This window comes from Plectropomus leopardus, chromosome 10 (genome assembly GCF_026936395.1).
Source record: "Plectropomus leopardus strain MGB_pleo_1.0 chromosome 10, ASM2693639v1, whole genome shotgun sequence".
Taxonomy (NCBI): Eukaryota; Metazoa; Chordata; class Actinopteri; order Perciformes; family Serranidae; genus Plectropomus; species Plectropomus leopardus.
This window is the reverse complement of record NC_142185.1, coordinates 23770916-23784051: the sequence shown is the minus strand read 5'-3', so window position 1 is coordinate 23784051 and position 13136 is coordinate 23770916. Positions and strand designations below refer to the sequence as shown.

Here is a 13136-nt window from a genome sequence, read left to right as displayed (position 1 = left end):
GGAGGAGGGTGAGGGAGATGCAGCTGCTCTTCATAGAGATATCTGGGATAGCAACTGTAACCCCTGGCCACTCCCACAGCGTCAGGTATCAAACTCAGTCACTAAACAGCCGAGAGGAACGGAAGTAGGCCATCCCGTTAAGCCCGTCGGCATCTCTCTGTGCTTTGATGTAAGCGCACCGCCTTGCTTTGCCCACTCAAAATAACAGCAAGGTTGTGAACCCCAGTGCCAGGTTCCCCTGTCACACACACTGTTTCCATGATTGCAGAGCTTTGCCTGCGCAGGTCCAGGTGCTGACATAGAGTTGAGCGTAATATGTCACGTGAGGCAAATGCGTCAGCGTGTGCACTTGCTCTCATACCGTCTCTTATAAGGAGTTCAGCTTCCTGCCCCTTGACCTTGTTTCGTTAATAGACGTATGACACAAGTGTGTCTCATATGAATCAAGCAGCCGTCAAGATGAGTGATTACTGTCACCAACTTTCACTTGATCGTAATTTTTCAACTGTTTGCGGTGTCCTGTTTGCTGTTGCTGGGCAGTCTAGAACATGAATGAGCTGTTAAATATTTGATTCCCATCCTCATCATTCTTCTGCTCATGCATTATTAACCTAGCCACAACTAATACACTTGCAGGAAACAGACACTCAGATAAAAACATGGTGGGACAACACAGTTTCTACCTTCTCTGTGCTTTCTTAAGTTGCAGCATCAATGGGAAATTCACTTTCATAAAAGCACCACAAAGTAATCTTGGGTTTGAAACCTCTGACCTGAGCACCCTCCCATTTTATTGACTAAGTGTGACAAATACGTTTGGCCTCTTTTTGCAAAGGTCAACCTTTGCATCAATGTCACAGCATCTGTATGTGCTCTGCATGCATGTGTTGAGCTCCAGCACACACACAAAAATACCTAGATCATACTTACAGTGCAGTATGATGCTAAGTGGGCTACAGCAGCTAGCTCATTAGGTAACATGTTAGAAGGCAGCTGCTGGAGCCAAAGGCCACTAAACTGGAGACTGTAACAAATGAGCAGCCTCAAGTGGGCCAACAAGGGTGGCTGGCTACAACACCTGAAGCAATATAAGGAGTTTCTAAATGTAGAGAAGAGGGATTTATGAGGAAGGCTGTTGGGTGCTGGTCCATCTCACCTCACTACTGCTCAGAGCATGTGTGTGTCCACATGCACACAGACCCACAACCCACACAAAAACAGGGGGTTATTACTTACCTACAACCCTACACCACTCCTGCTGTACAGGAGGTAATCACCCAGCACCCAATAAATCATTTGGCACAGAGCCGGCTCCTACTTTGATCATGAACTCATCACCGTAGATAGAACACATAATGGACACGTGCACACTTGCCAACAAATGTGCGCACACAGACACACACACGCACACACAAACTGACATTCAGGTGGGTTGAATTGGACACAGTATGAAAAATTACAACAGAGCAAAGGTTAACTCACCGCCCCTACACATATATACCCACACACCAACAGGTTCACATATTGTTGGTTTGGCCTAATGTGGCTCAAGACTCAAAGACAGACCTTACAGCAAATGGACCATTTACCCATGAATGTAGATGCCTTTTAAGGGACAATTCACCCTAAAAGCAACAATACATATTGTCCCTCTTACACATAATGCTGTTTTTCAAGGGTATATTTTGTCTTTTTGTCTTTCTTTGATGTGACAGAGAGAGAGGGGATGACATGCAAAGGGCCATGAGCTGGAATCAAACCTATGGCTGTTAAGCACCTGCTCTACCAGGTGAAATAGTGGGCGCCCCACCTGTAGTGCAATTTATCAATCTTGTTTTGGTGAGAGTTACTACGTGTTGGTGATACTGACCGTAGAGATGTCTGCCTTCTCTTCTGTATAATGGCACTAGACGGCATTCAGCTTGTGGCACTCAAAGCACCAAAAAAGTAATTAAATACGTTTGAAAAACTCAACATCAATGTCTTTTACCACAAACCATGACACGGTTACTAAGATAATCCACAGATCTGTCTTTGAGAAGTTTCATGTAGAAACTACTTTCCTTCTTCCGAACTACAATGCCAACCGAATGACTGCACAGAATGCGGCGTGCATCTACTCATGGATGAGAGGCTTGTGCTGGTGACAACACAAGATGTGAACATTTACAGCGTCCTCCAAGGCTGAGTTGTAACATTTGCTATCTCAGTGTTGCTAGGTGATTTAGCAGTAAATGCAACTTTCCTTTTGCGTGGTGATACGGTTGGCAGGTGTAGTTCAGCAGAAAGAAAATAGTTCCTCCATGAAACCACTCACAACGAGGTCAGTGGATTATCTTGAGTAACTGGGTCATGATTTCTGGAAAGAGACATCGCTGTTGAGTTTTTCAAATGTGCTGGGTTTTTTTTTTCTTTGAGCACCACCACAAGCTGAGTGCCATCTAGTTCTATTGAACTTGAGAGAAGGCAGACATCTCCATGGCCAATATCTCCAAAAATCAGCAACTCACACCAAAACGAAATAGCACTACAGGTAAATATGTATTTCTGAATCTGGGATAAACTGTCCATTTAAAACAATGACCGAACGAAAAGGGAAGGTGTTCAAAACATTATATGTGCTGTGATTTCTCTGCTTTTGTTTCAGATATGTGTAATTGTGTGTATGTGTGTGTGTTACTGACAGACCTCCATCTCTCATCTTGCGGCCAGAGGTGGACTTCCTCAGTAGGCTGCGTCCTGAGCTGAACAGAGTGTTGAGCTCATCCAGCGGGCTGGTCAGGGGTCTGCCATTGGCTGGGTTGAACAGCAGGGGAGAGGAGGAGCACGAGTGTGCCCTCCGAGGCTCAGGACGGGACATCTTTACTGGGGAGTAGGGAGGTGGCTTCCCAAGTGGTTCCCCGCTTGCCCTTTGAGAAGATGAGGTTTTTGGGGTGTCCGAGCTCCCTGTGATGGATGCTGCTCGAGTCAGAGCCAGGAAGTTAGCCTCAGGCGGGAAGGGGAAATGTGAAGGAGGTCTGTAGGGTGGTGGTGGGGCATTAGGGGGAGGAGGTGGGGGTGGAGGGGTGAGTGGAGGTGTGGACTTCTTCTCTGGCATGAGGACAGTGAGGCTAGGGGAGGAGTCAGCCCTCTGACGAGCATACTGCGGGGACAGCGGGCTGTCTGGGCCAGTGGCATAGTTCAGGTTTGTCTCAAACACAGGCAGCTTCTTCACCTCGAGTGGGGTGAGGGGAGACTCATCTGAAGCAGGAGAGCAGGTGACGGGGGAGGGGGGGAACACCAGGAGAGGTGGACGGTGGGGAAGCAGGTTTGGGAAGGGAGCAGGGATCTCACAGCTGCCATCTTTGCCAAGCTGGGTTTTGGGAGCTCCGCTATTGGACGTGCTCTGAGAGTGAGTGATGTCTACAGCAGCGGCCACCCCGGCTGTCATCCGTTTGGTCTCCCCGCTCTGAGGAGGAGATGCCCCTAATCCCACAAGGCCTAACCCTAGAGCCTCCAGTTTGGCTGCCTTGCTCACCACAGTGGTAGAAGTTGCACCATCTTCATGAGGAAAATACTTCATCTCCTCATAGACGGCCTCTGAGTCAGCCAGCTCTGGGCTATCAGGGGGCTCCTGGAGGCTCCGAGCCCGGGGCTGGGACCCCAACATCTCTATATACACGTCCTCCTCGTCTTGGCCCTGGAACAGGCTCAGTCCCACCCCGTGTGGAGCATCCAAAGATGCTGCTTTCTGCATCAAACCACCAAATCCTCCAAATCCCCCGGCACGGGACAGCAAGGCCAGCTTTACATCAGCGGGGCGCAGCTGGTGGATGCTGGGTGCTACAGCGTTGATCTCCTCATATGAGCCTGTCAGTTTAGTGTTGGGACTACGCTTTGGTTTGGGAGGTGGCACCTTCCTCATGGTTGTGTAGTCATCACTGTGTGGACGGGGCTTTGACAGGGCTGAGGAGATTATAAAAGAAACAGTTAAATACAAAGGAAGTCAAGGCATTAGAAGGATCAAGACGACAAAATATTTGTACTAGATTTGAAGAAATCTTCTCAAGGTGTTCTTGAAATATTGCGTTCATCAGCATGGGCCAGATAATTAGATGAACAGAGGTACATACGGACAACGCAAATACATAATGCCTCTGGCCTTAGTTATCGCCGGCGTGAAGGCATAAAAGCTAGGGGCTGATCCATATTTATTAGTATTTAATGAGATAGATAACCAATATTTGGAACCAATATGCATTTTCAATAAAAATAAAAAAACTTCTGTCAAAATTTAGAATTTGGAGTATAACAAACTTAAACTTTGTTTAAATGCCTTTAGTAAAAGTTTAATCGAAACTGAAGCTTTCAACATTATACACAACAAGTTCCCAGCACCTTTTTTTTAATAAGTTTCAATGAAAATTTAAATAAAGAATGAAAAAGAAAGTAAAATAGTTCCCTGGGGTTTTACAGAATAACCCATGCTTCTGTGCATGTTCCTCCCATGCTGACACTTTCTTTGCTTGTATTGCAGACTGCCTTCTCTGGTGTTGGCTGTGTGTAATACGCACACTTTCAATTATCTGATACACTGATACAGATAATTGGCAAAATGCCAAATATTGGCTCCGAAAATCGGTTATTGATAATCTGTCTATCCCTTATAAAAACCCCCATCTGTTGTATATACTAAAAAGAAGAAGTGATGTACCTGCAGGGTCTGTGGGGGACAGCTGGGATTTAGGAGGGCTTCCAGCTGGTGAACCGTACCCCTCAGGAGTGGGGCTCTCTTTGGCTGCCATCGTCAACCCTGCGCTAACTGCTTCATAAGATGCACTCAGACGAGTGTTTGGGTCCCTCTTTGGTTTGGGAGGAGGCTGCTTCCGAGGAGAGGAGAGACCTCCCCCGCCTGCAGTGTCTTCGTTGGTATGAGCCACCTGCTGCAGGGCTGGCTTGATGGACGGATTGGCAGAGGAATGGGCCATGCTCTCCATGGCAAGGGGGATGGGTACTGAGCTGGAGCGAAAGTGGCGAATAACTCGACTTCCCCCGTTCACAGGACCCTCATAGACTTTCCCACATTTTTCCACAACCCTACAAATGAGAAGAATAACAGAAGTCATATTAAATACTTGCTTTTCATAAAAAAAGAGTGTTGGGCACATCTTTTTTCCATCCAACAGTTTTGTGATCCAGATTGAATTAATGACATAATTCAGATCACCAGTATACTCAAACTCAATGTATGCCCACTTCAACTGTCAGGCCACAAATATGAGCTAAGGAGGCCAATTGGAGGACTGGAGACCAAACAGATTACGCTTTAAATCTAATCTCCTTGCAGTAATTTGATAACATCCAGTTTAATATTTCCTTTGCTAATCTGTACGAGCCATCTGTTGGTTTCAGGACTGCAGGCGGGGGGTGCCCGAGCATGTGAAGGGGGGAGGCATTTTAAAAACCTGCAGAGAAATTAGGTGAGTTTGGGTGAATGTTAATCTCCTCTACAATACTGTGACTGCGACTCGTATCCCAGTCTGCCCACTGACACCCCTCCTCCTGTTCCAAGTCTCCCTGTGCTCCCGTCTCCTGTCCCAGCAGCAGATGTTACATGCACAAGGACACATAGAGGACACAGGCATCGTGTGTGGTTTTTTTTTCATAATTTTCAATGGAAAAAAATCAATTCAATAATTAAAATGTATCACAAAATAAATGCGGATTCGGTCTGTGCAGTGCGGAGACCTTTTACATTATTGTGTTTCAACTTTGGCCATTGCTCATTAAAATGAGATACTGTTCAGTAAAAGGGCTGCAACAAATGTAATGAAAATGAAATAAAATGAAATGAAAATGTCAGAAAATGGTAAAAAAAAATATCATTCATTGTTCCCCAAAACCCAAGATGTCCTCAAATGTCTTGTTATGTTCACAAGCCAAAGATAGTAAGTTTCCTGTCATAGTGGTATAAAGAAGCAAGAGAGTTTTCACTTTTAAGAAGCTGGAATCAGAGAATTCTTACTTTTTTTACACTTAAAAAATCTCCAACCAATTAATCCATTTTCTAATCAGTGTGCGCTAAATCTAATAGCTGACAAGTAATTGATTAGTCGATTAATTGTTCTTTATCGCTCTATACTATACTGAGTCTTTTTGCCAGGTTCTTTAAAGCTTTATGTTTGTCCAAGATCATGTTTAGAAGCAAAACACGCACTGGATGTGTGATGTGTCTCTGAATTAAGTTATTTTGTCAGAAAGCCTTGAGACATTTGCACCAATCATTGTCAGCTGTCATTATTATGTAACAATGGTAATAATCAACAAAAATGGTAATGCTTCCTCTGCGGCAATAATAAGATATTATTGAAATAATAAATGCATTTATTCTGCTGAATACTGTAGAAAGCCGAACATATATCACGTGGGAATCTACAGGTTTATTAAAGCTGAAATGCATAACACACAGTTCACTTATTACAATTAACAAGGTTGTCATTTTTCAAAATTAGGACAGTAATTAATCAAAATGAAGGTTATTCATTTAGCAACCCCTGTAAAGACCTTCTTAATGCCTTTTTTTTCTTAACACTTTCTAACTTAGCTCTCCAGGATTGGTGCATTTTCTCCAGGCATGAGATGTTATATTAGAGTGAGGTGTGGTGGCGATAAGGATAGCGTTCCATAGGTGCAACACAATACTAATACAATCTGATAACACAACTCATTATCTGACTATCCATGATGAAACTTACAATTAAAAGCCTGCAGCGCGCTGGGATGCAATGACATTATTGATGAAAAAACACATCACGCACACATTAGCGCACGCACACATTAGCACACGCACATATTAGCACACGCACACATTAGTGCACGCACACATTAGTGCATGCACACACACACACATTTATAAAGGCAAATGATTTCTTTATACAGTTATTCATCCTGAGAATGACAGAAGCTGCAGGTTGTTTTCTCCAGGCACAATAATCTAACAGTGACTACAAGGCCCTTGCATTGAGTGTTATGAATTATGTTGACATGAGCAATAAAGGCTCCATTTTAGTGAGAATAATAGTCTTGATTGGTTTTAATAAAAGTGGCAAGGTGCAAGTCTGTCACCCGAGCAACAATTTTTGGATGAAATGAAATTTTGGCGAGAACAAGGACACTATCTAGCGGAAAAAAAATCAATATCTGCACATAAACAATGCTTGAATTTTCATGTATCTCTGCCTTCAGATGAGTCGTATGGATGTTTGCTAATTTACCTCCTGATAGGCTGATCCTCCTCCTTTCCCACCGGCTCGGGCCTCTCACCAAGTGGTGGGCTGCTTCCAAGGGTGTTGAGAAGGCTGTTGCCATGGCAGCGCAGGCGGTCGCTCTCTCGCGCGATGTCGGATGCATTTTGGATGACCAGCTGGTCGTAGGTTCGCAGCCCCATGTCCTCTGCCCCCTGCAGGAAACGCTGCACACTGCACTCTTCTTTCTGCTGTAATGACAGCCTGCGGTGAACGCGCTGTCTGGCCAGCCAGCCACGAACCACTGAGACGTCAGGAAGAGGAGGGGAAGATGTAAGAGAAGTGTCAGAGTAACTCAGTTCAATCAATCAGTCACTGGCACTGCTAAGAGAACACTCAGTCTAAAAGACAATACGGCCCATTTCCATAACCTATATTGTACATGCTCAATATGCCCCAATGTGAAACCACCGTTTTTTGTTTTGTTTTGTTGTTCACTTGTAATGTTAATCTGTGTCCTTTCTACTATCGCACTGTAATAAGAACAAGAAAATTGAATAAATATATGATAGAAAAATAGAAAATAGTGTCAGAGAAAGAAAGATGGATGAATCCGGAGAGAACAACATGGTTTGTTGGTTTGTTATTTTGGATATTACCTTTTTGGCAGGTGATGATCTTTTTATGAAGCTGGTAGCAGCGGTCGTTGAGCTGATCTGCCTGCCAGTATCTCAGAAACACCTTGCTGCTGCCCATCTACACACACACAACACACACACGCAAGTCATTTGATCAAACGTGTATAAACAACCATCATCATTCAGCTTCTGGAGTCTGCCTGTCTTCTGTTGGACATCTCGGCAGAGTGTGGACTTGATGGGAGTGCAGTGATGTAGCCATGATGTATGATAATAGGTGGGTGTGGAGTTTGCATGTTGACACTGCATTCACTTCCTGGATCTAGAGGGCATTTGGGGGGCGACAGAGGTCACTCCATACCAGGTGCACAGATCTGTGGGGGTGACATACTTCCACAGACACTATTCATTCCAACACACGCTACTTGTAGGAGTGGTGTGTGTGAGTGCGTGTAAAGCAGAGCCGTATGAAAAGGTATCTGCACGACATTGTGGAGGAGTGTGCATGCGTGTGTGAGGCGGGAGCTGATGTGACCTGTAGGGTCACACACTCAGACACAACAGCAGTCTGGCAGACAGGACAGAGAGGGGGGTGGACGGGTCCATGCTGCTGTGTGTGTGTGTGTGAGTGTGTGTGAGGAGAATGATGATGAGGTAGGACAGCTGGACAAATTGTCAAAGATTCCATGGGATCTTTCAAATGGAGGGTCAGGGATTAAGTCATTTGGCAAATCTTTTGTTATAGATTGAGACAGAAAAAGAGTAAAGACATAGACATGCAAACATACACACCTGCCATCCCTGGAGTTTGGACTGTTGCAGAACGGAGCGACATCTCTCTTCTGGTGACAGTTTCTTCTTGTCTCCCAAAGTCGGGACCACGAGGTCTTTATATCTGAGACACACAAAGAAAAACAGAGAACATCAGAGCTGAAGTGCTGAACTTAAAAAATTTAGGCGGGACATAGAAACACCCCCTCTCTTTCAGAAACAATGGGTCGAAAGGTCAGTGGGGTCATACGGCGGACCAGCCAAACAGCATCTGTTCCTATTGGTGTTGCCCAGGGCAACCGTTGCTATAAATGGTCAGCTGGATGGAGACAGTGGTTTGTTTGTGCCTGGGACAGTGGGGGGGCGAAAGGGAGAGTGAACAAGAGAAATGTTGTCACAGAATCCTATCACAGATAATATGTATCTCTTTACATGCACATAACTGGATGTTTTTGTGTGCGGCATGAATTCTGACTGTGTAGACATGAATGAATGAGCAGCTTAACGATGACAGAAAGGGTAAATCTGCCTTGCTGAATAGCCAGACCAGATTAAAAAAAGGGAAATGCTATTTGCACCCAGGTGTCCACAACCAACATTTACATCCTTTAAACAGCCAATGTGGCTATTAACACCCGCGTGTATATTCCTGAATGTGCTAGCAAATTAGAAAAATGATGGTAAAGTGAACGGATCTCTTCATATATTCTGCTTAAGTTTCGTATACAGAGTGCATTCAGCAGGTTTGTATCCTAAAAACTATAAACAATGAGACAGCTAAGCCTTAAAGTGATGAGAAAATGGGACAAAAAACTTTTAACTGATGTGTGGAGCAGGAACAAATTTTGACCCTAAGGTCTTCATTAGGGTGCACCCTGGGTCAAAACCAGCCAGTGTCTTAGGTGTTTTAATGCAAGTAGCCATGCTTTAAATAAAGTTTTTTTAAAAAAAAAACTTAATCCAAGTGCATTTGTTTCTGTTCCACGCATGCCTGAGGTGTTTTTTCGTCTCCCGTGCTGACCGTTTTCCTCAAGAACACCTGTGGGGTTTTTTTTTGAGTTTCATCTGATAAAGACAGTCTTCACACCACAACCTTGTTTTCACAAATTTAAAAAGCCACTGTTAACTCATATGGGACCCAAACCCAAGTCTCTTGTGTCACTGTTTATTTGACATTACCTGACTTTCTGGCAGTACATTTGTGAGTTTTTTTCTTGTAAATTGACGCTCTAACCTCAGAGAATACGCTCCAAAAAAAGAAATGTGACTGGAATAAAAACAAAACGTTATTATTAGCCACAAATACATAAGTGTAAACATAACTGTACTGAAGAAAACATTCAATGTAGCTGAAATGGTATAACTGGCTGCAGTGCTAAGACAGCAAGGATATCACTAAAATTAAGTTATGGGAAAAATATAAAAATAAATTTACACTCACTGTTGAATAGCAACAAAAGGGACCTTACTGTTACTATACAATATGACTATTTTAATCTAAGATAAAGGTGGAGTCACAGGGCACACAATAAATACGCTGGGCTTTTTTCATAGCAGACATGTTGACTTGACACGTTAGGAAAAGCACAGGTGTTACTCATAACATTAGCAACGGCTCTGTTCTATTCAAGTGTCCCAGTGAGTCATGAGAGTGTGACAGTGAGCCAGCATGAACAATATGAGGACCATGAAACTAAAGCAGCTGAATGGAATTAATTTATTCATTTTTTTATTTTCACCTGCGCTTTTCTTACTGTGACATGTCAAAGCTTTTTTTTATGTAAAAGCCTTATTCAATACTTATTACACATGAACACTTACAATACAAACATTACAAATTATTAATCATAAAGTATGGCATCATATTTCCCTGCTGTATAACTTAATGCATATCCTGCTGCTTTCATGACAGAAATGTAACAATAGGTATAATCAACAATAGATTTCACATTTACTTATTTTGCATGTGCAAGAACTGGATAAAGACAGTAAGTAAATTTCAGAGCTCACAGAGCAGAAGACATAAATGCGTATTTTTAAGACAATATATTGAGAGTTTACCCTTGTATTTCTGTTTGAGAGCTGAAGGTGAATATGAATTGTTTATCAGAAAACAGTGTTTTCCTGATATTTTACAAAAAATCAAATAAAGCTATGTTCAGCTGTGGGGAGGTTCATGATGTCAGTAGCTGACATGGCTGGTACAAGTGCAACCCAATCAGATCAATATTCTTGGGTACCCCCACTTTTCCAGTCCTACATTTGTCTTTGCCATGTCACATCGTAACTACTGCAACTTTTGTAAAACCTTTTAGACATCAATGGTTATGTAGAATATTTAAAAGTATATTATGTAGTATATGCACAGATTGGTACTAAATTATTACATTTTCTAAATTAAATGAATGAATATCTGCTAAGTAAATACACAAAACCCTCAAAATTCATATCAGTTCAACAGTGCATTTTGTCAGTCAGAGTCCAGCTCTCACCTGGCAGCTGATGATGTCACACGTTTGAAGAGGAAAATATAACAAGCAGATGGTTGAAAGCATAAACCACTTGTGTTGTCAATAGTCAGTAAGTAAGTGCACATGAATGTGGATGTGTTTGATTTGCAGGAGTGGGGTCTGTCTGAACTCTCCCTCACCCTCTCTCTGTATGGTAATACCAGTCCTGCAGACAGCACACGCCGTCCCCCTGGGCCCATAAAACACAAAGGAACTCTGTAAACCCATGACCTCCCCTATGAGGATATGAAAACCATCGATGGTCCCCGCTTTTACAAGACCCAAGGGGGCTTCATGTGGAGTCAAAGACGTGAAATAACGCCTTTGATAAGAGTTTAAATGGAAGCCTACAGGGTGCTAACGTGGCTCTCTGTGACCAACAGGCCATCAGATCACTGTTAGAGACCGTCACAAAGGTGCTAAAGGCAAAGCAGCCTGAATTTAAACATCCCTTCCTCTCTGAGGCTGCTCCTGTGCCACATTCTCAAACCGTATTGGCTTTGTTTAGTCTTAGATTTTCATCCCAGTGATTTAAAATGATGGATACTATTCTGTGGGTAACTTAATTATCTACAAATGTGTGTCTCTATCTACCAGTAGGAGGTAAGGAGGACCCAAATGGAACTGATCATATAGAAAACATAACTTATATACCTGTGCATTTGTGACATGCTCTATGAATACTGATGCCTCTTTCTCATCCACTTTGTACCAATGAAGAACTGAGGAAAGAAACAAGGTTCAAGTGGTCATATTTGACCTTACACATCGGTGGAAAATAAATCCGGCCACAAAACACATAGTGTATCATAAAAGACAAATAAAAGCAACAGTAAAATAGATTTCCTCATAAATCACTCCGGTTACCAGGACAATAATGTAATTTGCTTCAGGCGAGCTACTATGACTTAGTGAAGTGACCTGCGTGGTTCCAGTGTGCAAGCGTGTGTTTGTGTGGACACACTGGTGTGCTTGTGTTCACAAGAATATAGCAACCTTAAGATTAATGGTTGATTTATTGTGCTGTCATTTTGATTAGTCAAGGCCTGGGCTCTGCTTTGAAAGAGTGACAAATGGAGAAAGAAAAAGAAACGGGACAAAATTGCAATAGTATGTGCGCAAATGAGAGAAACAGGCGAAGGGAAAAAGGAAAGATAAAGGCTGAAATGAAGAGACTGAAAGGATTAAAGAAATAAAAGAAAATGTTGAGGTCAAGAAGATGAAAGAAAAAATGACAGTTCAGAAAAGAAAGCATGTGAGGAGAGGATAAGAAATTGAGTGAGAGAAAGCTCTGTGAAGACAGCAGTGTAGTCCACCCCCACTCTGCAGCAGCTCCCTGCCTGGCCAAGGCTGTGTTCATTCATTGGCCATGTCTAAACCCAGTGGAGGAGAGAGAGAGAGAGAGAGAGAGAGAGAGAGAGATGAATGGCACTTGGACTGGGCTGACTGGTGTCTTTGTGAGTGGCAGCCACTCAAATTAAGCATGGTCTTAATGTATAAACAGCAGAATGGGGACACACGTCAGACAAAGGCAGACTCAAAAGGTCCATTTGTATGAACACTAAACATTCATATGCAATGCACACATACCAGTGCTGGGCAGTATTTCCTTGCTTTGTAAAGTGTAACAATAATTTGATTACTATTTTAGTAACAAGTAGGACTATGATTCGATATTCAGTAATGAAACCTTTGAAACCTGCGAAAATTGGCTTAATTTCTTTAAAAAAAAAAAAAAAAAGCATAGGAAGGCAATGAGCAACAAAATTGGACAAAGTGATTAAAAAATTGTAATTATGTAACTCCCTTTTATAGCTATAATTTTGTTAAATATAAATATTGTTAAGCATTTTTATTTTTCCTGGTAATTTTCTCAAGCGTTTTTCTTGCAATTTATGAAACATTTCTTACCAAGTTGCTTATTGTCTTTTCCCCCATGTTTTTAATAACATTTTAAATTGTATTTAATTTATTTTTAATATATGATTTAAAGA

At 42.6% G+C, this 13136-nt stretch overlaps 1 protein-coding gene across 4 annotated transcripts in view; it reads right to left on the bottom strand.

The window, feature by feature from the left end:
- Positions 1-13136, bottom strand: part of myo16 (myosin XVI) — a 127565-nt gene that overhangs the window by 19310 nt on the left and 95119 nt on the right. For all 4 annotated transcript variants that reach the window (XR_015777649.1, XM_088083337.1, XM_088083335.1 and 1 more), the window contains exons 28-32: positions 8654-8756; positions 7883-7979; positions 7254-7527; positions 4694-5076; positions 2689-3945 (exon numbers count right to left, since the gene is read on the bottom strand). Coding sequence is in view for 3 of the 4 variants with exons in the window: in XM_088083337.1 (XP_087939463.1) it covers positions 2689-3945; positions 4694-5076; positions 7254-7527; positions 7883-7979; positions 8654-8756 (2114 nt within the window). In the remaining variant the exon portion in view is untranslated. The remainder of the gene's footprint in view (positions 1-2688; positions 3946-4693; positions 5077-7253; positions 7528-7882; positions 7980-8653; positions 8757-13136) is intronic.